We start from the raw sequence: 26,501 nt of genomic DNA, 5'->3' as shown, positions 1-26,501 counted from the left end.
AAAATGGTACTTATAGTGTTGTTGCACTGATTAAACAAGGTAATCACTGTTATGCACTTAGCCCAGGGCCAAATAAATGGTTCATTCTACTTTCTACACATCTCTGGAATCCACTAATTTCTCACCATCTCCTCTGCCACCTCCCCTGGCTAAGGCAGCCATGGTTCCTGCCAATTTTAGCATCTCCAGTCTCTTCCCCCTCCCTTCTGTTTTCAGCACAGCCGTCAGAGCATCCATCTAAAATGCAGTTAACTATGTCACTACCCTGCTCATATCTCTCCCATGGCTCCTCACTGCTTTTAGGAAAACTCCCAGGGTTTAGAGATAGGCATTGAAGGGTCTGCATCATCTCGCCTCAGGTGGCCTCTTCCACCTTACCCCTCAACAGTCTCCTTTCACTCTCTATGTTCTGCCCATGACTTGCTGTGCCCACAATACCCCAGCCTAACCACTCCAAGCCTTGGTTTCAAGGCCTGGTACAATCCTATATTCTGAGTCCCAGTCTCCAATTCTGGCTTCCCTCAAATTTCAGTCCTGGCTGGATTGACACAAATTATACAAATGAGAAATTACTGCTCTGAGAGCTGGGATAAAACCCCAGGTCAGATCCTCCCCAGTGGTGGCCCCATCCATGACCTTTCCCACCACTGCCTCCAATTCCTTTGGAGTAGGGCTGACTACCACCTTGGACAAGCCCTGTGTCATGTCTAGGCCAGCTCAGTTTGGTCTGAGGGAAACCCAGAACAGTGAGTGCCTGGCACAAAGTAAATGTCCGATACAGCTTTACTTAGTTAATGAGACCCCAAAGGGTGGGTAATGACTACAGGCAGGGCAAGAAGTAGAAATAGGAGCTCTTGGATCCGGGTGGGAGGAGAGTGGGATACTCTTAGGTGGTCTCAGGAATACCCGGTGGGCCCTGAGTGGGTTCCCCCAGGGCAGGAGCCTCGCCGTTTGCTGTCATCCATGTCTTCTGTTAGGGACTTAGATTTTCTTTCTCTTAGGCAGAAGGTAGGAAGTGGGAGACAGGGTAATCCTGATTTAGCTTCCCGGAAATTCCTGATGCTGTCAGAGGACCCCTCTGCCTGACATATTACATACCACACTAATTCCAACCTCCTGGCCTTTCTACTGGCAGGACTCCATTCTGAGTATTCTTATCTTTCCGTCCCATCTGTCTGTCCTTCCTCAGTTTGACCTGCCTGACCCCTTGTGGCATCTCTGACTTCCCCCCACTCCTCATCTAAGCCCCCACACATCCTCTCTCCTCCTTCCTCCATCTCTGTCTGGTCCCCTTCCCCTCCCCCACCACCTCCACTCAGTCTCCAGATTTTTTTGGCTTCTGTCTCTTCTTCCTCCTCCTCCCTCCTTCTCTGACGCTGAATAATCAGGCCTGGCTGTCCTGGTTTCTGGAAATACTTGTGTGTGGGCAGTGGCTCGGGGCTGAAGCAGGGGATTGATAGCTGGGGGCCGCTGGATAGCCCCAGGCCCCCAGTGCAAAGATATCAAAATCCACGGGTGTAGTCCATGCCTGTCTCCCTCTGGGGAAGGGAGAGCAGGAGGTTTATTGAGCAGTGGAGGACAGATGGGAATTCAGAGGGCATGGACACAGGCCATTTCATCTCCCAGGTCCTCCTCATCTAAGCGAGAGAGGATGGATTCCTCATCACTATAGAGTGAGCTGGTCCCCTGTGCCAGCAGATCACTGGCAGCACTGTCCATCTCGTCCAGTGTCAGGCGACACGCATCTGCAATCTCCTGCTTGGCCAAGGCCACAAAGCGTGGGTCTTGGGCAAAGAGGCCCAGGCCCTCAGAGATGAGCACCTGGGGGGCACAGATGGGATCAGAGTTGACAGAGAGCACAACATGGAGCCAAAGCAGTGTGTACAGAGGGGTCAGTGTAGATAGATGATGCATGCATGAAGGTGTACAGGGTAGTCACTGGGGACGGTCACACACACATCATGCTGAGCAGTCACAGAGCAAGGGGATAGACAGTTACATGCATAACACAGAGACTGAGGGCCCCTATTCCCTCCTTCCCAAGCTCCCACTTCCTCCCCTTCTCCCCCATCCCTCTTGCCCACAGCCCTGCTGGACTCACAGCCTCCACCAGGCTGTCGGCACTGCCCCTCTTGCCATGGCTGGAGTCTGAGTGGGTTCCAGGCACATGCAGACAGGTGAAGGTGCGCAGTGGACCACTGGATTTGCCGAGGTACCCCTCCCCCGCTGCACCCTCCTCCACCAATAACAGTGGGGCATATAGGAGCCGACCCCGCTGAGGAGGGGTTGCCCAGGAACCCTGGACCAGAATAAACATCAGGGGGATAATTATAGATGGGTGACGTGTGAAAGTTTAGGACTCAGCCCTGTGCCTGCATCTTACCACCCCCACCCCTGCAAATACAGCTGGAGTCAAACTGAATGCATATAAATCAGACTTGAGTTTATTTAAGAACACAGAAGACCTGGATTTCAATATGAGCTTTGCCACTTACTAGCTGTGTGATCTGGGGTAAACTTCTCTGAGCCTCAGTTTCCTCATCTGTAAACTGGGACTAACCTCTGTCACAGGTACAGTGAGGGTTTTGTGAATTCATACATGCCCCATTCCTCAGAAGATGTAGTGTGTTTGATAAATTCAGCCTAGGGTGACTCTACCCTTCCAGACCTTAGCACCCTATTCCCCCATCTCACCTGCACCCTGCTGGGGCCCGAATTGCGCCCACGATGATAGGTGCCTGGGATGGGTAAATCTTCACAACTGCCCTGGCGCCGCAGACACTGGATAGTGAAGGAAGGCTTCCGACCTGGGGGTAGGGGGAGGCAGAGGGGGTGAAGAAGAATTTCAATGCCACCCCAGCCCTCTGCCCTGCTGGCCCTTGTGGGGCCCCCAGCACCCATGCCCGCTCTCACCTGCAGGTGTGGGGGGCAGCAGACGGCGGCGTGGTGCATTGTGGCCATCCACATATCTCTGGGGTCTGTGAGGCGGCAAAAGGATGGGGCGCAGGGGAGTCCCTGCCTGCTCATCTAGGTAGGAGAGCCTGTGCGGGAAAGAGGGCTGGGGGTGAGCTCAGGCTTGGGAATGGGCAATGGGGTTCCATTAGTTCTGCCCTCCTGCACATGGCTAATGGGCTCATCCTACATGTCATGGCCAGAGTCCTTGGCGGGGACTTCCTCTTCCTCATCCTGATTCTCTTGCTCTTTGGTTACCTTGGGCTGAGGACTTTCTTCTTCTGGAATGGTGAAAATGAACCCCCCAGAGCTTCTCCTGGGGAAAGTGAAGCAAGTTAGACAGACCAGATCCACCACCCCCCCGCCCCCCAGTATGTGGCCCTGCACTGCTGGTTCCTTCTTGTTCTGTGCCCCATCCCTACAGTAGGATTTTAGGTTTTTTTTTAATTGGGAAAACTCACATAACAGAAAATTAACCTGTCATCATTTTAAAATGAACATGGGCTTTCTTTTAATACATGTTTCTCATGGGAAGGATGCAACATTTAAAAAAAAATCAAAGTTGGCCTGTTGAAGAGACACCTTCAACACAAGAACTGGGGGTGTGTTGGGAGAGGTGAGGAGGAGGCTGTCAAAGTGACAGCTAGGTGTGACTTCATTTCATTCTTTCATTATCCCTGTGAGATAAGTGCTATTATTATCCCCCTTTTACAGGTGACAAAACTGAGGACCATGGAAGTTCCACATTATGTGCTTCTTTTGTTTGTTTGTTCGTTTGTTTTTTTAAGTAAGCTTTATGCCCAGTGTGAAGTCCAATGTGGGGCTTGAACTCATGACCCTGAGATCAAGACCCTAGCTGAGATCAAGAGTCAGATGCTGAACCACCCAGGCGCCCCTATGTGTTCTTTGTATTAAACCTTTGCATTGCCTTTCTCATATGAATCTCTTCTTATCCTCTATTCCCATCTGAGCCCTTGAGTCCCTTCCACCCTTCCCAAATTTCCACTCAAAGGCCCTCTTGCCCCTGAATTATCTCCATGTATTGGCTAGTTCCTGCCTTCCCTTACAATATCCCACCAGACCCTTGACCATACCTGTGGCCATGGGATCCAGCCTGGGGCACACTGGACTGTCTGGAATTGGGAGTCTCCCCATCATCATCACTGGGCCCAAGGGAGAGTGAATCTGGAAGTCTGTCCCCGACAGGCAGAGATACAGAAATCACAGAACTCCGGCGAGATGGGGGCTGGGAGCCCGTTGGGGCCTGTGGAAGTCATAGGATTGAATGTTGCCATTCATGTTATCATATCTAAGTCACTTGGTCAGTGACACAAGTCACTTGGAGTTTATCTCCAATGACCTTACTAGGGCTGAATCTGGGTCTCACCCTCCAACAGTGGATGGTAGGCATCAAATAATACCTGTTTGCCTGTTTCGGGGGGAGTACTTCTCTGGGGGCCTCCCTCCCTTCCCCCAGAGGCAGTGTCAAAGTTACCTAAGGAATTGAGGAACTATTTCTACAATCAAATTCCCAGGGGAGTGAAAACTTGTCCTCACTGTGTATGTTTCTGGATCCTTCTTATCTTCCTCTTCCTCTCCCTCCTGCCCCTCTTCCTCCTCCTCTTCATCTGTGTCACAGGTGAGGGCCTGCCGGATCTCAGGACCCAAGTTCTGTAGGCTCCTTAGACCAGCCTGTGGGGGTGAAAAAATGGGGAAGGAAGGCAGCCCAGGGTCTAAATTTCCCTGTTCATGAGCCTGCTTCCTGTGCAGGAGTGTGGGGTGGGGGAAGGGGTCCCTCAGCCGCCACTGACCCTCTGTGAGACCTGGAGCCTCCATTTCCTCATCTGTGACATTGGTTCCGCGAGATCAAGAGGGCAGTCAGCCTCAGCCACAGTCCTCCACATACTCCCACCCACGCACCCAGGCCCCTCTAAAGACCTGAAGAGCAGAGGACGTGCTTGAGGGGGCCTCACTCCCTAGTAGCCCCTTCTCCTTCCTCCGCCTGAATTTGCGGAAATAGTCCTGGATCAGAAATGTGGCGTAGAATTTGCCTACGGTGACCTCTTCCTCTGGGGGCAAGGGAGAAAAGTCAAGGTCACACAGGGGTCTCCTGTTACCCCCCTACCCAGAGCATAGGCTCCCCTTCGCCCCCCTCCATCCAGTGCCAGTTTTGTGATGGTGAGCAATCCTTTGACATTTGGGCGGGCTCAAGGAATTGGGGTGGAGCTAGCTCACCGTCAGCAGGGGGGATGACTTCATCTAGCAGCTTCTGCTTCATCCGCTTCCAGATCTTTTTGATGACAATCCGCAGCTCCTGATTGGCTTGTTCCAGGTTCCCTGCATCGGGAGAGGATGTGGGGCCTGAGCCAATAGGAAGAGCCTTTCACAGCCACTCCCTCCCTGTTGGAAGGGGCTTCACCAGCTTCTACCGCAGTCACACACCGCCCCCATTGAACTGGTGGGAAAACAGGCCTGGAGAAGCCAAAGTCACTCATTTCGAGGTTCAGAGACAGGAGCCAGGCCCATCACTCAATGAGTGATCCCTGCACCCTCCCCAGGGACTCTCCTGCTCTTGTCCTTTCTCCATCCCTCCCATGCACCTTCTGTCTTGATCTTCAAGGATGTCCGAACCAGGGCAAAGAGTGTGGCATTGAATGTCACTGTCCCATCTGAGTTGAGGGGCATGTTCATCGCCACAAGTCTCTACACACACCAGGGACATAGAACTCACTTTGAGCAAATGCCAGGGATGAAGGTACTGGATGCCCAGGGGCAGAAACCTTTAAGGATAAAGCAAAACACACCCTCCCCACCCAAGGCACACCCCTGCCCACCCTTGCCATGTGATGGACAGCCCTCTCAGAGGTGGGGGGTGGGTGGGTGCACAGACCTTGCAGGCCACTCGGTGTGGGCACAGCTTCCCAAATCCCAAGGGGGGCTGGATCCGTCTTAGCAGGGCAACCACGTCCAGGTGCTTGATGCGGCCCCTGGGGCAGGTGGGGTGGGTAGGAGGCACCGCTGGATTGGAGATAACCCCTCCAGCCCTTTCTGAAGACTCCACCAGCTTATAAATACCTCCCCTACCAACACCCCAGAGCCAACCCTATCTATGGTAGTTGAGGAAGACAGAGAACAGAGGCAGTGGAAACTTGGGGCATCTATTGACTAGGTAATGGGAGGTTCAGGTCAGAGGTTCTGTGTGTGGGGGAATGGGTGGGGCAGTGCACTGTCCCCTGCAATCCCAGTTATGTGGATACATGTCATACTTGGCTCCAGGGTCATATTCAGACCAGATCCTCTTGAATTCATCGAGGTGATGTGGGCCCAGGATGGACCAATCTCTGGTTAGATAATCAAAGTTGTCCATGATGACAGCCACAAAGAGATTTATGATCTGTGGGCCAGTGAATAGTGGGGGCTAGGTGAAGGGCAGAGTAGGGTGTGGGGGGTTGGTGGGATGCTGAGGTAAACTTATGGTTACTGGGTCACGAGTTCCTGGGTTGATGTTGTCAGACCAGCCCTTTCACCTACTCTGAAGATCTGGGCTCCCCACCTCCTCCCCAGACCCCTCAGGGACAGCCCCCATGGCATTGGTGGTGGTTGTGGGGAAACGGTCCTCACCAGGAAGGCACAGAGCATGAAGAAACTGATAAAATAGGCGATGGCAAAATTGCTGCCACAGGTAAACTCCTCACCAGGGCTGATGTCAGACTCAGGGTCACACCGACTCCCAGGAAGGCTGGCAAGCATTATCTCCTGCCATGCCTCACCGGTGGCACACCTGGGGGGTCACACAAGGGGCCATCCTTGAGGAGAGGCTATGAAGTCATGGCAAGTGGCATTGTGGGGGCTGGAGGGGTGAGGAGATGATCCACTTCTTGCCAGGGGCTGTATCTGGCACAGATAGCATTTCAGTATTTTATTTTATTTTTTTAAGTTTTTAAAAAAATTTTATTTTTGAGAGAAAGAGCAAGAGAGATGAAAGAAAGAGAGCGAGTGCATGAAGCAGGGGATGGGCAGAGAGAGAGAGAGGAAGAGAACGAATCCCAAGCAGGCTCTGCATTGTTAGCACGGAGCCCAATGTGCGGCTCAAACCCACCAACCATGAGATCATGACCTGAGCTGATGTCAGACACTTAACCGACTGAGACACCCAAGGGCCCCAGCATTTAGATATTTTAGAAGCTGGTGTGGCCAAGATGATGACAGTCATGTTCGTGTTTTACTGATGGGGCACTGAGGCCTAAGAAGAGGATACATCTTACAGCCAGGAAAAGGATGGCTGAGGCTAGATTATTATACAAAATTCTTCAAATCACAGTCAGAAAAGACCTCAGGCAAAATGTAGCCCCATGCTGCCCTGTTATTTCTACACCTCAGGCAGTCCAGGGCCCAGACAAGGGTATGTGAGCACCCAAGGGCATGCTGGGGACCAAGGTGGCAGTGGAGGGGGGTAGATGTCACCTGAACAAAAGTAGCACAGCCTGTGGAAAGGTCTGAAAATTGTTGTTTCGGTTGATCTGTGTGCCGTCTTGAAGAGCCACTTTACCAAACATCTGTGGGCACACAGGGCATGTGTCAGAGGGGCGAACCCATGCCCCTACAAGTTGTCACTCATTTCACAACTTCTAATACTCAAAGGATCCTCACAACTCTGATGTGCAGGCACTGCACATTCCATTTCACAGGTGTGTGGACTGACTCAGCATCAACCAGCTTGTATTTCAACCCACCACCCTCATTGTGGATGAATTCTTACCCAACACCCCTCAGCAGAAGTGTGCCTGAGGGATGCTCCCTAGGGTCCCCACTTGCCTGCATCCCAATGACTGCATAAATAAAGAATATCATCGCGATGAGAAGAGCCACATAGGGCAAGGCCTATAGGGGTGGAGAGGAGGATAGATATTCAGGTCCAGGCAGAGAACTATAAGCCCCAGAATACACTGCTTCCTCAAGTCTCGGCTTGATGAGAGATGTGGCCCATCCCCAAAGTTCCCATGACTACCAGTGTCTCCCAAATGTGGACACAGTACTAAATACAATAGAATAAGGTTAGTGAGGCCAAGGTATGTTGGGAATTGGGAGCCTAGAAAAGAGAGAAAACCGGAAATGGTAAATTGCAGATGGATATGGCACACTGGGAGATGCAGTTCAGGTTGAGAGGTATGAGATGTGGGCAAGGGGTGGTCAAAGGGACAGGAGCTTACCTGGAAGGACTTGATGAATGTCCAGAGCAATGTGCGGATTCCTTCACCTTTACTGAGAAGCTTCACTAGCCGCATGACTCGGAAGAGGCGAAAGAAGGTGATGGAAATGCGAGAACTGTCTTCAGAGCTCTGAGGTTGAGGGTGTGGTTGGTATGATCAGTCTACAGTTTCCCCAGTCACCTCCCTATCTCATTCTTTGGCCCTCCCAGCCCCCAAATCCCTCAGAACTCAGGCCCCAGGGTAGTCAGAGAACATTTCTAAGGACTCTTAAGAAGCAAGGAAGGGCAGGTGGGTGTGGAAAGAAGCATAGAGTCCCTGTTGTGAGGTGGGGGTACCTCGCCAAGGTGGCCACCATTCTGAAGGGAGATACGGCCAAGACAGAGGTGATAGAGGATATGATGAGATCACAGGCCCAAATGAACAAAGGAGAAATGATGTAGCAGATATAGGGGATAATGGATGGTAGAGTCATTATTCAAGGGATTATGGAGAAGGTTATGTGGCAGTGGATCAAGATGGTTGTGGGAAAAGTTGGCAGTGAGGGTGGAAGGGAAAGAAGAAGGGACAGGAAATGATGGAAGAGAGACAATGGAGCCAATGGAGGAAATGATGGAGCCAGTGGTTTCATGAGATGATGGAGTTGAGAGAACCGATGGAGGACCCAATGGAGAAGACAGCGATGAAGATATGGAACCAGCAGCATTGTCAATTGAGGTGATAGAACAATGGAGGAGATGATGGAGCCAATGGTACAGTCATTGGTGATGACAGAGCCGTGAAAGACCCAGTGTCGGAGACAATGGAGTCAGTGGTGGAAATGGAGCCAATGAAGTAGTCAGAAGAGATGGCAGGAGTTGGTGGAGATGATGGAGCCGATGGAGGGGAATGTAGAGGCAATGGAGGAAATAATAGAAATAAAAAGAGAGTCATTTTAGGAGATGACAGAGCCAGAGGATAGGTTGCAAATGGAATAAGGGAGTTGGTGGAGGGGGACTTTGGCTAAACCTGGTAGGGACTCAGGAGATATAGAGCTAGAATGAAGAGCACTGAGTCTTCAGGAGTAGGATGGAGGTGAGTGAGGCGCCTACTCATGTGAAAGAAAGACCTGGGGTTGAGGCGAGGGAAGGTTGGTAGGGGAAAGGTGGGTTAGTGGAGAGGCCAGTCCTTACATTGACTTCAGTGACGGCAATGTCCACTACGCTGCCCACCACAATAAGAGCATCAAATGTGTTCCAGGCATCAGCAAAATAATGCTGTAGGCAGGAAAAAAGTAGATCCCTGTCTTCTCAGAGCTAGCATAGGGGACCAATAGTGGTAGGGGACACTGGGGAGGCAGGGCCCAGCTTGGACCACATGATAGGCCTGCATATGGACCCCTCTCACACCATGGTCTCAAGAGTCCTTGGTTCCTGTTCCCCGCCCCCTCCCCCGAGAGCTCTGCAATGAGCTCCACCCTAAGGAATTCACCCACTGCCGGAGAGTCTAAGGCTCGCAGGAGGCACCTTGGGTTTGAAGGCAATGATTTTGAGCACCATCTCAACGGTGAAAAGGCCAGTGAAGACCATGTTGAGGATGTCCATGGCGTAGTTAAAGGGAGCAGTCTGTTCATAGTGCTGGAGGAGAAAGTCAGGTGTGAGGACAGAGCCTGAGGCAGAGACCTCCCCACCCACAACAAAATATTTTCTGGCTTGGACTGAGGTGAGTCTGGAGATGAGATAGCATGATGGGTTGGCCAAATCCCTCACACTGTCTGTTTCTCAATAAGGATATTGGAAAGCCCAGCTCTTGATCTCCTGACTTTCCTTGCATCTACTTCTGACTAAGAAAGAAACAGAAGTCTGCTGCTAAGTAGTTTCCATGAAAACTATTTTTGCTTTCCAATAAAAGGCTCAAATGAGGAGAGCCCCGGGTACAACCTTCCCTCATTTTTCCTGCCTTGAATGCGGTTTTGATGTCTAGAGCTGTGGCAGTTATCTTGCGATAATGAAGCAGCAATCATGAGAATGAAAGCCAACTTGCTAAGAATGGTGGAGGAGAAAGAGCCTGGATACCTGATGAACCATAATCAAACAGCCCACCTCTACACTTCTTGTTATGTGAGGTAGCTATCATATATTGTTGACTCCACTATGCACATCTTTTCACATTTAGAATCTCTGACACTGGGGTACATTTCACAATCAATGGCAACTTACAATGGCCATCTGCCATTTCCCCTATATTCTTACATCTCTTAAGTCAGGATGCAACTGACAATTATTGGCCTTAGATGTGAAGAAATGTGGCAAATATTTTTATAGCTTAATCTCTGTCAGCTGGGGGTTTTGCACTTGCAGCCTAAAGCATTCCTAATGTTTCCCAGGGGGCTGTGTGGACAGAATAGGGTCCGGTGTCTGGCAGGAGTCAGGGTGGGGGAGATCAGACCTGCATGGCTAGAGCAACGGTGTTGAGCAGGATGAGCAGGAACATGAGATACTCGAAGGCAGCAGAGTTCACAGCTGCCCACACGCGATACTGATGTGGGTTCTTGGGGATGTAGCGGCGGAGTGGCTGGGCCTTGAGGGCGTACTCCACACACTGGCGCTGCATATGGGTGCAGGGCATGAGTGAGCTTGGTATCTCAAGGCAAGGAGGTGGGGAGGGGTTGGTGGCCATAGGTCAGGGGTCAGAGGTCACCTGGTTCTTGTCCAGCTCACAGTTTTGGTACTCTTGCTCGCCCTGGGCACGGAAAGTAATGATGACAAAGCCCACAAAGATGTTCATCATGAAGAATGCAATGATGATGATGTAGACAATGAAGAACACTGAGATCTCCACGTGGTAATTATAGATAGGGCCCTTGTCCTCTGCGTTTGCATCGATGGCCTTGTATAGTAGACTGGGGAGCCAATGGCGGTAGATGAGGAGATATCCCAGCCCCCTCCCAGACATGCCCCCAGATACCTCATAACAAACACTCCAGAATCTCCTGCTTGGCATCCCAAAGACCCCCAAATCCCCTGACTTAACCACCTTAGACCTCCACACATACCCCAAGAGACCCCCACCTGACCTCAAAGACCCCCAATTCCCTGTCTCAGCCCTCCAGATACCTAGAGATCCCCATACAACCCTCTAGAGAATCCCTACCCTGGTCTTCCAAGACCCCCAAATCCCTTAAGTTCCCACATATCCCTAAATATCCTTCTCCAGCCACCAGGAAATCCCCATGCAGCTCCCCAGAACTCCTCCACAAGCCCCCAAAGATCTCTAAATCCTGTCCCATAAACTTGAATTCCTTGCTCCATTGCCCCCAAAGATCTTCAACTAGTACCCCTAAAGACTTGTACATCTCTCTGGAAACCCCTGAATCTCCAGCTCCATCTCCTCTGAGACCTCCCCCAGTGTCCCCTCCAGACCTCTACCTAGTCCTCCCCAAAATCCCACACCCAGTCCTCTCTAGACTTCCACCTAGCTCCTCAGAGACCTATACCCAATTCCTGGAGACACCCCTTACCCAGTTCCCAAAGCATCCCCAGCCAACTTCTGGAGGACCCCCAGCCAGTTCTTTGATATGCCCACCAGTCCCCCCAAAACCCTATCCAGTCTCAAGAGACCTTTATCACATCCCAAGGTACCTTCCCACCCATCCCAAGAAGACCCTAGCATAGACTCCTGCCCTGTTCCCTGCCCATTCCTGGGGCCCTGCTCCTCACGCAGGCCAGCCTTCGAAGGTGGAGACAGTGAACAAGGCCATCATGGCTGAAAGGACATTGTCAAAGTTGAAATCGCTGTTGACCCAGAGCCGCTCCCGGACGAGAGGCCGCGATACATCTCCATCAGGGTAGACCAGGAAGGAGCCCCTGTGGATGTTGCAGACAGGCTGGGTGGGTGAGGAAAGGTGGGGATCTGGGGAAAGGGGACTGAGGTGTAGGGCATGGAAGTAACAGGGCAGAGTGGTAGAGCTGGATATCCTGTCCCCCATTTACTGGCTGGGTGACCTTGGGTATTTAACCTCTCTGTGCTTCAGTTTTCCCTATCTATGAATTAAGGATAATACAACACATTTCCTGACTTGTTACAAGGATTAATTAAGTCACTCAATGAGAATAGTGTCTGGCATTAGTTGGTACCATATATATTAGCTATCATCACCATTATAATCATCACCACCCCCAAGAAAAAGTAACACTAATAATCAACATTTATCAGCACTAAGTATATGCCAGGCACTGTGCTTGGCTTTACATGTAATAACTTTACATTGTAGTACACTCTCCATGTAGTAACTCACTTACTCCTCACCACCACCTTGTGAGATCTGCACTCTTTTTATCCCCATTTTTCAGTTAATTAAAATGGGATTCAGCAAGGCTGAGAAATGTACCCATGTCTCATGAGATGAATTTGAACCAGGAATGCCTGACTTCAAAGCCCATGCTTTTAACCACTACCCTCTACAGTAATCTGAAGATGGAAGCCTGGGATTTGGTGGCAGTGATGGTGGGTGGGGGAGTAATTTGGAGATTTCTGGGGAGTCTGGAGTAGAATGTAGGTAACTCTGGAGAATATGGAGAGGGGTTTGGGAGAGGTATTGGGGGGTTTCTTAGGGGTTGGTGAGATATGAGGGCCTCTTCACCTCTTGGGAAAGTTCTGGGGGTATATCTTGGGGCCTTGGGGAATTCAAGGGGTTTGGGGGGGCCTTGATAAAACTTGAGGGAGTCTCTGCAGTTCTTAGGAGGAAGCTCTAAGGATTCCAGGGGCCTTGGTGAGATATAGGGGCCTCTTTGGCTTTTAGTAGAGGTCAAGACCTCCACAAAGGGCAAGGTTTTGAGCACTCACTTGCATTCTTGGGGGGTGTGTTTGGCCTCATCAGTGCAACTGTAGAATTTCCCCTGTATGGAAGATATTTGTCAGGCAGGTTCACCCTTTACTCCCCACCTTGACCCATGCCTGGACCTCCTTCCAGTGTTTCCTCCCACCTTGAAGAGCTGCACGCCAATGCAGGCAAACATGAATTGCAGGAGTGTGGTCACAATCATGATATTCCCGATGGTCCGGATAGCCACGAACACACACTGCACCACGTGCTGCAGGCACCCACAAATATGACTAACAAACACTGCGGGCCACAGCAGCCGGGGGTAGGGATTCTGGGTGTAGATGGGGCTCAGGGACTTGGGCCTGGGACATCTGGTCATGGATCAGGGATGTGTGGTCAGGGACATATGGTCAAGGGGCAGTGCTACGGGCCAGGGACATGTGGGCACCAACCAGGAATAAGTGTTTACCAGGAAGGGATATGTGGTCACATTTCAGGAACTTGTATCAGAGAAATGTGGCCATTGGTAAGGGATTTATAGTCACTTGTAAGGGACATGGGTGAGGCCACATGATCAGTGGTCAGGGATGTGTGGTTACAGATTGGGTCCAGGCTGTGCGGTCATGCACCAGTGCAAACGGTCAGTCTGATTAGAGATCTTGGCCCTAGCAGTGGGACAGGGCATGGGTCCTGTGGATTTGGGTGGGGCTGGGTTACCTTGAGTCCCTTGGCCCTGTTGATGGCTCGGAGAGGCCTCAGTACTCGGAGGACTCTCAGAATCTTCACCACTGAGATGGCACTGGAGCTGGGGAGGGGTCAGTCCTCAGTCCCTGGCCCAGGCTTAGCTTCCATTCTGGGAGGACTGGAGTGGGCAGGGGGTAGGGAGAGTCACTCACTGGATACCAAAGGAGATGAGGGACACGCTGACCACCAGCAGATCCAACAGGTTGAACCAGCTACGGCAGAAAGAGCCTCGGTGCAGGAAGGCCCCAAACACTGTCATCTGTGGAAAGGTAGAGGGACATCAGGCTAGACTCCAGGTGTGGGGATAGAGAGGGGAGGAGGGTGTAGAAACAGGAGAGGTGGGCTGCAGGGGTGGGTGCAGAGTGGATTGGGGCAACTGGGGGTACCACTGGGGGCTTGTTAGTTACCTTTAGTAAAATCTCCACAGTGAAAATGGAGGTGAAAGCATAATCAAAGTACCCTAGAATCTGGCAGGCAAGAGAGAGGCAAAGCCACTGAATCATAACTGGGGGGAATCCTAAGTGTGTGTGTGTGTGTCTGTGTGCACCTCTCTGTAAGTTTTCCTGTCCCTCCCACACCCTCTCCTTCCTCTCTCATCATCATCAAGGACTTCGCTATAAGGCAAAAGTCTTGGCCACCAGAAAGACTGGGGTTCAGATTTGGGCAGATTTGGGCTCCTCTACCTCTGCTCATCTATATTGGTGCCATTGGCCTGCTCAACCTCTCTGAGCCCAAGCTTCCTCCTCAGCCAAATACTGATCTCCCTGGTGTTTCCCCAAGTGTGCACAGTAAGGGCTGGCACCTGCAGCAGCTGCCATTATCACTCTTCTCTTTCTGCCCAACTAGGATCTTCTCCGTGTCTCCAGCCTGGCCCCAGCTTGTGCCCAGCAGGACCCCCCAGGAGTGTCCCCCCCACCCCCCAGCCAAAGGCTCACGTGGTTGCGGAAGGAGTGGGCTCGGATGGGGTCCTCAGCGGCCAGGGATACGCTGCTGAGGATGATGAACACCAGGATAAGATTGGTGAAGATATGATGGTGGATGAGGGTGTGGCAGGCCTTCCTCAGCCTGGGGAGTAGGGAATGGGTTTTGGTCAGAGCCCAGGACCACAGAGTTGGTTGGGAGAGCCCAAGGGACACAGTTCAGGCTCTGTTGAATCAGGCCATGCACCCTGCCAGAGCCCTGGCTGCTTCCTGGCCCTCCACCTGCCCTATCCCCTCCTGCCTTGGCCCCCTACCCACTCCCAGCACTCACGGGTTCGTTTGGCTGAGACAGAAGAAGGCACTGCCCTCAGGGATGGGTACCACCTTCTCCTTGGGTACAACTTCTTGCAGGAGTTCCACACGCCCTGCACCTTCTTCCTCCTCTTCCTCCTCTTCCTCCTCCTCCTCCTCCTCCTCCTCTTCTTCCTCCATGCCTGGCACCAGAAGATCAAAATACAGACAATTAATTGAGAAAATGTATGTAAAGCACCTACAACAGTGCTTGTCATGTGGCAAACTCACTGTTGTGTCTCCAGCACTTAGAACAGTGCCTGGGGCACAGTAGAAGCTGAAGAAATGTGTGTTGAATGAACATCACTATCCTCACAGTCAAATACACACTACTTTATAATAAAGGCTCTGAGAAGTTCTGCGGTAAAACAAAATGTCTGTTTCTCTTCTTTAATCTCAACATCCCAAATGGTGTTGGCCAAACCCCAAGCCCATTATTTTCAAGATGATTTCAGAAAAGGCTTCTGCTCAGAGAGAGGAGTCTCAGGGGTCAAGAGCTCTGCCTGGGTGCTGTCTCTAAGGTCCCACACTTCCTCCACCTGCCCCTGCCCACTTGCCTGCTCCTTCATTCTTTCTGCCCTCCTCTTCCTCATTCTCCCCACCAGGCGCCTGGGGACAGAAATATGGGGGTCACTGATGGTGGGGGAGGCACTATAGGATGGACCCAGGGGAGGCATGGAAGGAACACAATAATGGAGGAATGCACAGGCAGAAGATGGGGGTTAAAGATATACACATATACAGGTATTGATGGTAATGGGAGGTATAGACAATGCCCAGGCTTCTAACTCACCAATACTCCATTTTCCTGTGGGGGATTCCCCTCACCACTCTTCTCCCTGTGTGAGGAAAGGGGGAGTGATTGCTAAGGTTTGCAGTAGATAGGCAAAGCTTAGGGGGAGTCAATGTAGTCAGAACAGACCTTTCTGAGGTCCCATAGAACCTCCCTGGTTCCGCCCTCATCCTCACAGTCTGTCCTTTTCACAGCAGCCAAAGGGGTCCTGTTAAATCTTAAGTCTGGCACATTCTTCGTCTGATCACACCTCTCCCATGGATCCCACTCACTTAGAGCAAAAACTGAAGTCCTTGCCATGCCCAGAATGCTCCTAGTATGGCCTTCCTATTCTCCCATTTGAGCTCACCTCCTACCACTCTCCTCCTTGCTCACCCCACTCCAGACTCACTGATTTCCTTGGTGGTTTTTGTGAATGTGCTGAATGTGCACCTCAGGACCTTTGCACTTCCTTTCCTTTTGCCTTGAGCACTCTTTCCCCAGATATTTTCATGGCTCACTCCCTCACTTCACTTGGGTCTCTGTTCAGCGGTCACCTCCACATAGAGGCCTTCCTTGACTACTTAACCAAAATAGCAATCTTCATTTCTCTCTATTCTTTTATTCCATTTTCTTTGCTTCATTACATATTATTAATATATATTTAATTAACTTACGTTATGTATTCATTTGTTTGTGTTTTGCTTGCCTTCCCTAACTTCATGAACATGTTAGCTTCATGAAGGTGAAGACTTTGTCTACCTTGACCCCTCTTGTCTCCACAGTGTCTAGAATATGGCCTGGCACAAAGTAGATGCTCAATGAATGCATGTTGAATGAATGGGGACTGGTAGATTGGATCTGGGGATATGGATTGCCAGGGTGGCTGAGGCATCTCTGATGGTGTGGGATGTATGTGTGGGGACCCAGTCAGGGATCCCAGGGAGAGACTGTCTTGATGGCAGAGCCAGACATCACCTGCCCTTGTCTTTGGCAGTTCCTGTGTCTCCACTGGCCAGGTTATCCACAGCAATGGCGAGAAACACGTTCAAAAGGATATCTGGGGTGAGTTCAGGCTACAACGGATGAAGAAGCAGCCTGCCTGTGGGCCATCAACAACCTCCTATCTTACCCCATGTTCTACCAACACCCAGCCCCCCAAAGCTCCAAGGATACAGTTGCCGCAGATGAAGAGGATGATGAAGTAGACGCAGACCAGCATTCCTGGGAAAAAGGGGCCACCATAGGCCATGATACCATCGTACATGACCACGTTCCAATCCTCACCTGTCAGGATCTGAGGGTGGGAGTTCACTGTGAATCTCTTTGGACCCCCACCGTATGGTCCCCCCCTCCAGACCCACCTATTCCATGCTTTCCAGGCCCCACCTGAAAGACAGTGAGGAGGGCCTGGGGGAAGGTATCGAAGGTGCTTCGCTTGGTGTGGGTCTGATCAAAGTTGAACTTGCCCCCAAACAGCTGCATGCCAAGCAGGGAGAAGATTATGATAAAGAGGAAGAGAAGCAGCAGCAACGATGCGATGGATTTCATTGAATTGAGCAGGGATGCCACCAAATTGCTCAGAGATGCCCAGTGCCTAGAATAGAGATGGAGGTAGGGTGGACATGTCCAGTGGTGAGTCAGGAGCAAGGGCAGGATGCCAGCTTGGGATGCACTGGGGGTGGGCTGGGTTAAAATGAACTTTGGAGTTGGGTTGAGGTGAAAATAAGAAGTGAGGGGAAGATTGAGTTTGGGGTTAGGGTTGGTGTTAAGGGTGTAATGACAGATGAAGTTAGGATGGAGGTTATATGGAAATTGATGAAGTTAGAATTGGGTTCAGGTTGGGACTGGGGCTGGGATTGGGGTTAGGAACTATAGCTGGGGTTGGGGTTGGGGTTAGGGGTTAAGAGAGTATTTGGTGTTTTAGATGGCTGAGTTGGGGATAAAGTTGTGTTTGAGAGTTGGATAGAGGAGGGGATAGGGATGAGATAGAGTCTGGGGCTGGAGTTGCAGCTGGAGATAGGTTGCTGGTTAGGAGTTAGGGACATGGAGGTTGTGGTTAGTGATGGGGCTGGGGCTGCAAGTTAGGGATGAGATTGGAGATGAGGCTGGCTTTGGGATTGGGTGTTGGAGCTGTAAATGAATTTGGTATAATGAGTGGCTGGGGGTTGGAGTTAGAGATGGTGTAAGGTTAGGGATGAGTATGGAGTTGAGTTCAGAGATGGTGCTGGGAATAATGTTTTAGCTGGAGCTGAGGTTGAGGAAGGGGATGGAAATGGAGTAGACACCCTCCCCAATGGACTTTAATGTCCATGAGGCAGGAACTTGTGTCTGCTCTGATTCCTGGGGTTTCCCAGGACCTGGAAGGGTGTCTGGCCCACAGTATGCCCTCAATGGATATTTGCTAAATGAACGGTGATGCAGATAGTCACTGGAACTGGGGAGGCAGCTGTTGGGGCTGTGCTTGGGGCCCCAGTCCTCCCCTGCCACACACACCTAGTGACCTTAAAGATCCTGAGGAGGCGCACACATCGGAGCACTGAGATGCCCAGGGGCTGCATGGCGCCCACCTCCACCAGGGTGGTCTCCAGGATGCCCCCGCAGACCACAAAGCAGTCAAAGCGGTTGAAGAAAGAAGAAACATAAGCAGAGGGGCCAAGACCGTACAACTTGAGAAGCATCTCCACCGTGAACAGACAGAGCAAAACTTTGTTGGCATACTCTGTAGGGAGAAGGACAGGGGTGACCGAACTGGCCAATTTCCTTGGAGATGTGCAGGGAGGTAGGGGCCACAGGGCGATCTGAGGTAGCTGGTATCAGGCAAGACACAGGTTGGTGGTAGCTCTAGGGTTAGGAATTGGGGTGAATTTATAGGTCAGAGTGGGTGAGGTTTTGAGGGGCTTGGAACTGGGGTGAGGGACAGAATTGGGGTGGGGGCCTTGGTGAGCCTCCATGAGTTCAGGAAAACTCCAACTCAAAGGTAGCATTGGAGTCTGGGGTTTAGTTGGGACTGAGGCTGGTTTGAGGCTTGCAGTGAGAAGTGTGTTCAGTATTCAGGTTGGGGTTGAGGTGAAAACAAGTAATAGTAAGAGCTAACACTTAATAGCACTCTATGTGGGTCCAGCAATGTTCTAAGCACCTTTCACTTCAACTCACTTAATCCCCCCCAACCACCCCATGAAGCAGATAAAATTACTGTCCCCATTTTAAAAAATGTTTTATTTATTTATTTTTGAGACAGAGAGATGGAGAGCGAGCAGGGGAGGGGCAGAGAGAGAGGGAGACAGAATCCCAAGCAGGCTCCGCGCTGTCAGCGCAGAGCCCTACGTGGGGCTCGAAATCATGAACCCTGAGATCATGACCTGGGCCGAAGTCAGATTCTTAACCCACTGAGCCACCCAGGTGCCCCATATTGTCCACATTTTGTAGATGGGGAAACAGAGAGATGGAGGGGTTAACCCATCCAGACAGTGTGGAGTTAAGATTCTGGACTCTGGAGCCATCTGCCTGACTCACTTACTAGCTGAGTCCTGGGATTAATCAGTGAACTCTTCACTACCTCATTGCTCAGTACTTTGTGCCTTAGCACTTAATTCACACAATGTTTTGGTGAAGAGAAATTGACTTAATACATGTAAAGTGCTGAGAATGGAGCTTGATGCACACAAGTGCTACATTAAGTGTAAGCTACAACGTGGGGTGGGACAGGCTAAGGTTTCTGCATTTATTAGGGCAGGAATGCAATGTCTGGGGGTCTGAGGAACCCTAGAGATCCTGGACTTGGGTTTCTAGGGTGGAGGGAATTGGGGACTGGGGAAGAGGGCTGGCAGTCTGCGAGGGGAGGTACGCACCCTGGATCTGCGTGAGCCATACGGGCTGCCCGTGGTGCTCTGAGGCGATGGTCAGTGTGTTGAGGAAGACGAGCAGCAGCACGGCCCAGTAACAGGCATTGGACTTCACCGCCCGCCGGCAGCGCACCCGAAGGCCCCGATTGGCTCTGCGGAGGCGGCGGCTGAGGGGAAATGCGAGCCCACTGATGAAATCACCTACCTAAACCAAGCCTGGGGGTGCTCAGTTGGGTAGCCCGGTGGTCATGGGGGACTCGGAGGTGGGGCTTACAAAGTCATGGGGTCCAAGGATCCCAACTCACCAGACCTTGGTTTTCATGATCTTGTTTCTGGAAAAGAGGATGGGAGGTGGGCGTCATAAAGGACTAAGGGGCAGTCAGTGGCTGGGGTTGCAGGTGGGGGGCTGGGATCAAGGTTCGAGGGTAAAGTAAGGACTGGGGTCAGGGTCTGGACTGGGTTCTGGGCTGGGTCAGGGGTTAAGGGCTGCGGGCCCTCACAGGCAGCGTGTACAACCGGCCAGAGCCCCCTCCTCCTCTTCCTCATCGCCTGGGGTCTCTGTCATCGAACCAGTGTCACTGGCTGGGAGGCTGGCTGTGGTCAGGGTGGGAATAGAGGTCAGTCCGTGAAGACCCAAAGGCTCCACACTTGGCTTTCTTCTCTGTCTACCCATCCTGTCCCCCTCCCCAACCTGGATGGACCCTCACCATGGCTACTGGTGGAGTGTGTGGAGCGGGTGGAGTGACTGAACCAGCGCAGACGTCCACGTCTCCTAGTGGTTAGGTCTGCCAGTTGTGGCCCTGCGGGGTGAGGAGTACATTTGGGGAGCATGGCTTGAGGCTGGGTTAGGGCCAGGCGTGCATGTATGGCAGGGGGGCTGTTATTTGGAATCTTTGTTCTGGGTATAGTCTGGGAAGGGTATTGGGGTCTGCGTCTGGGTCTGTATTCTAGGTCAGAACTAGGGGCTGGGCCTGGAGTCGTTGCCGGTTTGGGCTGGGTCTCAGGAGGGTAGCCCACATCTGAGGCATGCGTGGGGCAGGGAATGGGCCAGAATGGGATTGCCTACGGTGGCCAGCCCTGCCCTCTTCAGCCATAGAACCAAAGTTGCCATCAGCTGAGGACTCTTCGATGTCCAGCTCCTCCGCCTGCATGATCCAGTCCAGGTAGCCCCGGAGGTCCTCCTCCAACTGCTGCTTCTCCCGAAGCTTCTGGAAGTCCCCTCGTGCTTTTGCCTTCTCCCTTTCCTTGGAGAACTCTCTGAGGGAGGAAGATAGAGGGCTGTGAGGGGGGACCACCCTGGCTCCCATACCTTTATCATTCCAGCCTCACCGGCCTCCTTGCTGTTCTTTGAATAGGCCAAGCACATTCTAGCTTTGCAGAAGCAAAGGCTGTTCCCTTTGCTTGGAACACTTTCCTCAGACATCCACATGGCCCATTATCTCATCTGTGTCACATTTCTACTCAGATAACACCTTCTCAAGGAGGTCTGTCCTGATTGTCCCTATTTATAATTGCAAGATTTGCCCATTTCTATTTTTATCAATCCTTTCTTTCCATAGCACAGATTCCATACGAAACACTACATATGTGAGTTGCCTGGCTGACTCAGTTGGTAGAGCACACGACTCTCAGGGTTGTCAGTTCAAGCCCCACGTTGGGCGTGGAGTCTACTTAAAATAAAAAACAAAAATAAAAATAAACCACTATGGGTGTGCACGCATGGGTGTATACACAATCTACTGTGTATGTTGCTATTCTCTCCACCACAGTGTAATATCCAAGAAGACAGGGATTTTTGTCTTTTATTCCATTCCTAAAATGGTGCTTGCACACAGATGTTCAATGTTGACTCACTGAATGAAGGGGTATTTCAGATGGGTTCTGAAAGAGTGCCTAGGAGTGTGCTAGGAACAAAAAAAATGGGAAAGGGACTATTGGCGAAGTTGTCTAAGCTTCTCACCCACTCAGGACACCAAGCACAAGGTTGAGGACGAAGAAGGACCCAAAGATGACGAGACTCACGAAATATAACCAGGGCAGCTCATACCCCATGGCATCCTGCATCTGGGGAGAGAGAGGGCATGCATCTCTCAGGATATGCAGACACTCTCGGAGGAAAGGCAGGTACAGTCTCGCGCTGTGCGCCCGCCATCCACCTCACCCAGTAGAGCACATCTGTCCAGCCTTCCATGGTGACGCACTGGAAGACCGTCAGCATGGCGAAGAAGAAGTTGTCGAAATTGGTGATGCCTCCGTTGGGCCCTGCCCAGCGCCCGCGGCACTCGGTCTGGTTCAGTGTGCATGCACGCCCCGAGCCAGAAGACGCACAGGGCGACGGGTCCTCCTCCGCTTCCACGTCTGTGGGGAGATCAGTTCCGATTCTGAAGCACGTCTCCCACCCACCCCCCGCCCCCCGCCCAGTCATGGCTACCCTGTAGCCCCGCCCACCTGGGAAGTTCAGTATGGGGTTCGAGATTTTTCTAAATCAAGGGCAAGGTTAAGTTCCTAACTCTGCTAGGTCAGGATTCTGAACCACTGGAAAGTTGTGAGTCCCAGCTACAGGTATCCGGGTAGTGGAACTGTAAAATTTAGGTTGGAATCTTGTAAATAACAGTGAGACTTGAGCCTGGGGGAGGAGTCCTGTGAATTGGGAAGGGTCTCTTGAAAATGGAGTGGGGGCAAGGCTCGGGCTGAGGTCTGGATGAAGGGCCTGAGTATATGGGGTCAGTCCTGGAGGATGGTGTCGAGTGCAGGGTAGGGCCTTGGCCTGTGAGTGGAGACTTGTGATACAGGGAGGAGCTATTAGCAAAGGGGCGGTTGTAGTCTGGGATTGAGGGCAGAGTCTTGAGTAAAGGGATAGGGCTTGCTTATCTGGAGGTGGAGCCTAAGGTTGGGGGCGGAGTCTCGTGGATTTGAGTGGGTTTCAAGGAGAAGTGGGTGGGGCCTAGTAGCCAGTGGAGGGGAGTGTCCTGTACGGGGAGGGGTGGAATGGCTGACCAGATCCCAGGAAGTAACATGTCTTGTGCATTCGTCCAAGGAACAGCTCGAGTCCGATGATGGCATAAATGATAATGACGAACAGCACGAGCAGTGCGATGTGCAGTAGTGGCACCAGCGCCTTCATGATGGAATTAAGCACGATGTGCAGGCCTGTGGGGACCGAGGGGCGGGGTCAGCTTAACCCTCTCCTGCTCCCCTCCCCCACCCCCAACCCCCGGGGGCATGCCACTCACTTGGGACCCCAGACACCAGCCTCAGTGGCCGCAGCACCCGAAAAGCCCTCAACGCCTTCACATCGAAGCCCCCCGGCTTCCCCCCGGTATGTGGGGTGTCTCTCGGCCGACCAGGGCCCTGCTCCAGTAGCACGCTAAACAGCCTGGTGGGGTAGCACGGAATTAGGAGGCAGAGGTCCGGCCTTGGGCCCTCCCTCCACCCCTCCCTTCTCGGAAAAGCACGAGTCCATGTAACTGGAAATGCAAACAAGTTTAAAACATGTTAATATTCTTGATTCTGGCTGCCAGATGGAGGCAGTCGGAAGCAGACTTTCCCCTGAGTCCTGAATTCAGCGGGCCTGGGGTAGGAAGTTGAACTAAGGTGGGGATGTTCCTCGCAGACGCGTACCCGACCACAACGATGATGAAGTCGAGTAGGTTCCAGCCATTGCGGATGTAGGCGCTGGGATGGAGCACCAGCCCATAGGCCACGATCTTGAGCACAGTTTCCACAGTGAAAATCACCAGGAATACGTACTCCACTTGCTCCTGAGGGCGGAGCCGGGGGTGAGGTGGGAGAGCAGGGAGTTATTTGGGGGTGGGGCTTGAGGGGGGCCGGGGAAGGGAAGCTTAGTCGGGGACCTAGGGTGGGGCTGGATGGGGGCGGGCCATCTGGGTCAGAGAGGAGCGGGTGTGGGGAGGATTGAAAGGTTGTGGTGTGGTTCTACTGGGGCTGTATCTGGCTGGAGGTGGCGGGGGTGGTGAGCCTCACCAGGTTGTGGTTGGCAGTATTGGAGTCATCCTCTGGGAAGGGGATGTAGACCCCCAGGGCTACACAGTTGGCAAAGATGGTCAGCAGGATGAGGATGTCGAAGGGCCTCAGGTGGATAGTCAAGGACCCAGGCAGATAGGCCTCAGAATATCCCCACATTCCCTTGGGGCCCTCCCCACCCAATGTTGGCGCTTGACCCAAGGTAACCAGCCCTGACATTCCCAACCCCTGCCCTGACCAAGGCTTTGACTTTGAACCCCCTGGAAACCTTAGACATCCCCAACTCTTGCTGTGATTTAGTCTTTCACTCTTGACACTCCTCCTCCCCGCAGTGACCTTCACCTTTCTCAACTCACCTTCTAATCCAATTCTTGGCTCTTTTTTTTTTTTTTTTGAGAGAGAAAGAGAGAGGGAGAGAGAGAGACAAAGTGCAAGCAGGGAAGGGAAAGAGAGAGAGGAGGACAGAGGATCTGAAGCGGTTCTGCACTGATAGCACAGAGCCCATGTGGGGCTCGAACTCACGAACTGTGAGATCATGATCTGAGCCAAACTTGGATGCTTAACTGCCTGAGCCACCCAAGCACCCCCAATTCTTGACTCTTGATCCCTAGTGACCTCAGCCCTCCTCCATTCCAGCCCTGGCCTAATCCTTGATTCTTGGTACCCTGGTGACCCTCACCCCTGAGCGCTGCCCCTGGTTTCCAAGGATGCTTCCACTCCACAATGCTGATGCAGGACCGCCGCAGGGGGTTGGCCAGAGTGAGGCAGAAGAGCGCTCGGGGTGACCGCTGGGCACTGGCCACTGCCACTGTCTTGTGCTTACTGTGCTGAGTCCTTCGCTTAGGGGTCCCCAGGCCTGATGCCCCGCTGATTTCTTCACCCCCTGATGCTGGAGGCCCAGGGCACAGCCCCCATTCAGGACCAGGGCCTGTCCCATTGGCTGGACTGGGCTCTGGGATGGTGTCTGTGTGGAGAAACCAAGTCAAGGAGGGACTGGTTATTAGGGCAATCATGGCTACCTCCTTCCTGATCCCATCCCAGTGTGTGGGGGAAGAAGAGCTTGTAAAATTAGGGAAAGTTGGGGGGTGCCTGAGTTAAAAATTGAGGGGTGAGAATTGGTGTTGGAATTGATTGGGGGTTGAGAGAGTTTATGGAGAACGGAGGGTGACGTTACATTTCCAAGTAAAGTAGTATTTGCTGTTAGACTTGGTAGGGAGTTTAAATTGGCTTGGGGTAGGATTGAGTTTATAGCTGGAGGCAAATTTAGGGTTAAATTCAAGTGGTGGATTTCTGGGTTGGGTTTAAATACCGGTGGGAGTGGAGTGTGTTTAAGATAGGATTTAGAGTTAGGACTGGGTGTTTGAATGAGTTGGGATTAGAATTAAGATCAAGATTAGGGTTAAAGTTAAGTTTGAATGGGATTTGAATTTGGCATTGGGGTTTTCAGCTAAGGCCATTCCCAATTCCCACAGCCTTGTTTCAGCCTCTGTGAGGCAGTAAGTTGGCTTGGTTAAGATCCCAAGCTTTGGAGAAAACAAGCTGTCTGAGTTTAAATCCTAACTCTGCCACTTGGTAGCTGTGTGTAGTCTTGGGAAAAGTTGCACAACCTTTCTGAGCCTCAATTTCCTTATCTGTGTAATGGAGTGATAAGAGTACCTACGTTTTAGAGTTGTTGTAAGGATTAATGAGTTTAGCATTCAGAATAATGTCTGGCACCAACTATTATTCCTATTTTGTAGGTAAGGAAATTGATGCAAAAAGAGATTAAGTGATTTGGTGAAGTGGCTGAATTGGGATTCAAATCTATGCAATTTCTTTTTTTTTTAATTTTTAAATGTTTTTATTTATTTTTGAGAGAGACAGAGAGAGACAGAGAATGAACAGGGGAGGAGCAGAGAGAGAGGGAGACAGAATCTGAAGCAGGCTCCAGGCTCTGAGCTGTCAGCACAGAGCCGGATGCGGGACTCGAACTCACAAGCCATGGTATCATGACCTAAGCAGAAGTTGGATGCTTACCCGACTAAGCCACCCAGGCACCCCAAACCTATGCAATTTCTGACTCTAAGCCTTCATGACTTACTACCACCAAGAGTGTTAATTCTCTCTCCTCTCTCTCTCTCTCTCTCTCTCTCTCTCTTAGTCCTTAAAAATGGATCTGCACTCTTTTTGGAAAGTCAGAGACCTACTCATTAACAGTATTGATATCCAGATATTGGGGCTGAGGTTAGGTGAATTTAGAGCTCATAGTAAGGGCTGTATCTATGTTGGTGTTTAGACTCTAACAGGAGTTTGCCCTTTGGTTGGTAAGGTTTGTGTTGGGATTAAGCTTGGGGCTGGCTTTGGAATTGGACTCGGGGTGGGCACTAAAATAGAGGTTGGGGCCAGGATTAGGGTCGGGATTCAGCTGGGAACTAAAGCTGTGGATGGGGCTGGGAGGCCATAGGTGCAGGGTCTAGGTCAGGCTGAGAGTCAGGGTTCAGGTGGTGGTAAGGCTATGTTTGTTGCTGGATGGGATGGAAACAGGGTGATGTGGTTCTGATCCCCTGGTGGCTCTCCGGGAGTGGGGTCCTGTTGGGCAGGAGATGGGTCAGAGGGACAGAGGGTAGAGCAGAGCCCAGGCTTGCTCCAAGGGTCTATAGGGGTGGAAGGCTGCTCTCACCTTTCCCGCTTTCAGATGCCGACATCCTCCTTTCGAGGTTGAAGAGCCATCTGCACACAGCCTCCCTCTCTTCCCCCAGCTTTAGAGAGATTAAGGTCACAGGGCGGGGCCATAGCAGGGTTGGATGGGAGGGTGAGTAGGGGCAAAGAGGATATTTATGGGCCAGGGCTTGGCAACAGAAATGGCACTGATTTTTAAAAAATATTTTTGTAAACTACATACCAGCACCAGTCAGAAATTAAAATAAGAAAAAGGATATCACT

At 51.6% G+C, this 26,501-nt stretch overlaps 1 protein-coding gene across 7 annotated transcripts; it reads right to left on the bottom strand.

Moving 5' to 3' along the window:
* Positions 1 to 1,516: 1,516 nt before the first annotated feature.
* Positions 1,517 to 26,343, bottom strand: CACNA1F (calcium voltage-gated channel subunit alpha1 F). 7 transcript variants are annotated; one of them, XM_019417476.2, is made up of 48 exons: positions 26,239 to 26,343; positions 24,291 to 24,543; positions 23,580 to 23,685; positions 23,217 to 23,356; positions 22,829 to 22,971; positions 22,593 to 22,745; positions 21,757 to 21,953; positions 21,556 to 21,659; positions 20,662 to 20,852; positions 20,303 to 20,395; positions 20,096 to 20,189; positions 19,901 to 19,927; positions 19,602 to 19,762; positions 18,247 to 18,472; positions 17,140 to 17,347; positions 16,927 to 17,047; positions 16,729 to 16,810; positions 15,772 to 15,817; positions 15,536 to 15,587; positions 14,959 to 15,121; positions 14,643 to 14,772; positions 14,115 to 14,174; positions 13,860 to 13,966; positions 13,681 to 13,768; positions 13,124 to 13,231; positions 12,984 to 13,036; positions 11,858 to 12,004; positions 10,839 to 11,040; positions 10,587 to 10,745; positions 9,665 to 9,775; positions 9,332 to 9,415; positions 8,498 to 8,518; positions 8,163 to 8,291; positions 7,768 to 7,833; positions 7,417 to 7,508; positions 6,574 to 6,733; positions 6,219 to 6,346; positions 5,843 to 5,939; positions 5,553 to 5,655; positions 5,188 to 5,289; positions 4,891 to 5,021; positions 4,510 to 4,644; positions 4,047 to 4,216; positions 3,143 to 3,268; positions 2,914 to 3,041; positions 2,695 to 2,807; positions 2,102 to 2,299; positions 1,517 to 1,821 (listed from the first exon to the last, which is right to left on the bottom strand). In XM_019417476.2, the coding sequence occupies exons 1-48, from the start codon at positions 26,261 to 26,263 to the stop codon at positions 1,591 to 1,593; spliced, it is 5,964 nt and encodes a 1,987-aa protein (XP_019273021.2). In that variant the 5' UTR covers positions 26,264 to 26,343; the 3' UTR covers positions 1,517 to 1,590. The 7 variants fall into 7 exon arrangements, with proteins under 7 accessions (XP_019273021.2, XP_019273023.2, XP_019273022.2 ...); XM_019417478.2 differs by lacking the exon at positions 2,102 to 2,299; XM_019417477.2 differs by lacking the exon at positions 8,498 to 8,518.
* Between the last annotated feature and the right edge of the window lie 158 nt (positions 26,344 to 26,501).

Source organism: Panthera pardus, unplaced genomic scaffold (assembly GCF_024362965.1).
Source record: "Panthera pardus isolate Hobbes unplaced genomic scaffold, ASM2436296v1 HiC_scaffold_27, whole genome shotgun sequence".
NCBI lineage: Eukaryota > Metazoa > Chordata > Mammalia > Carnivora > Felidae > Panthera > Panthera pardus.
This window is presented reverse-complemented; position numbering and strand designations above follow the sequence as displayed.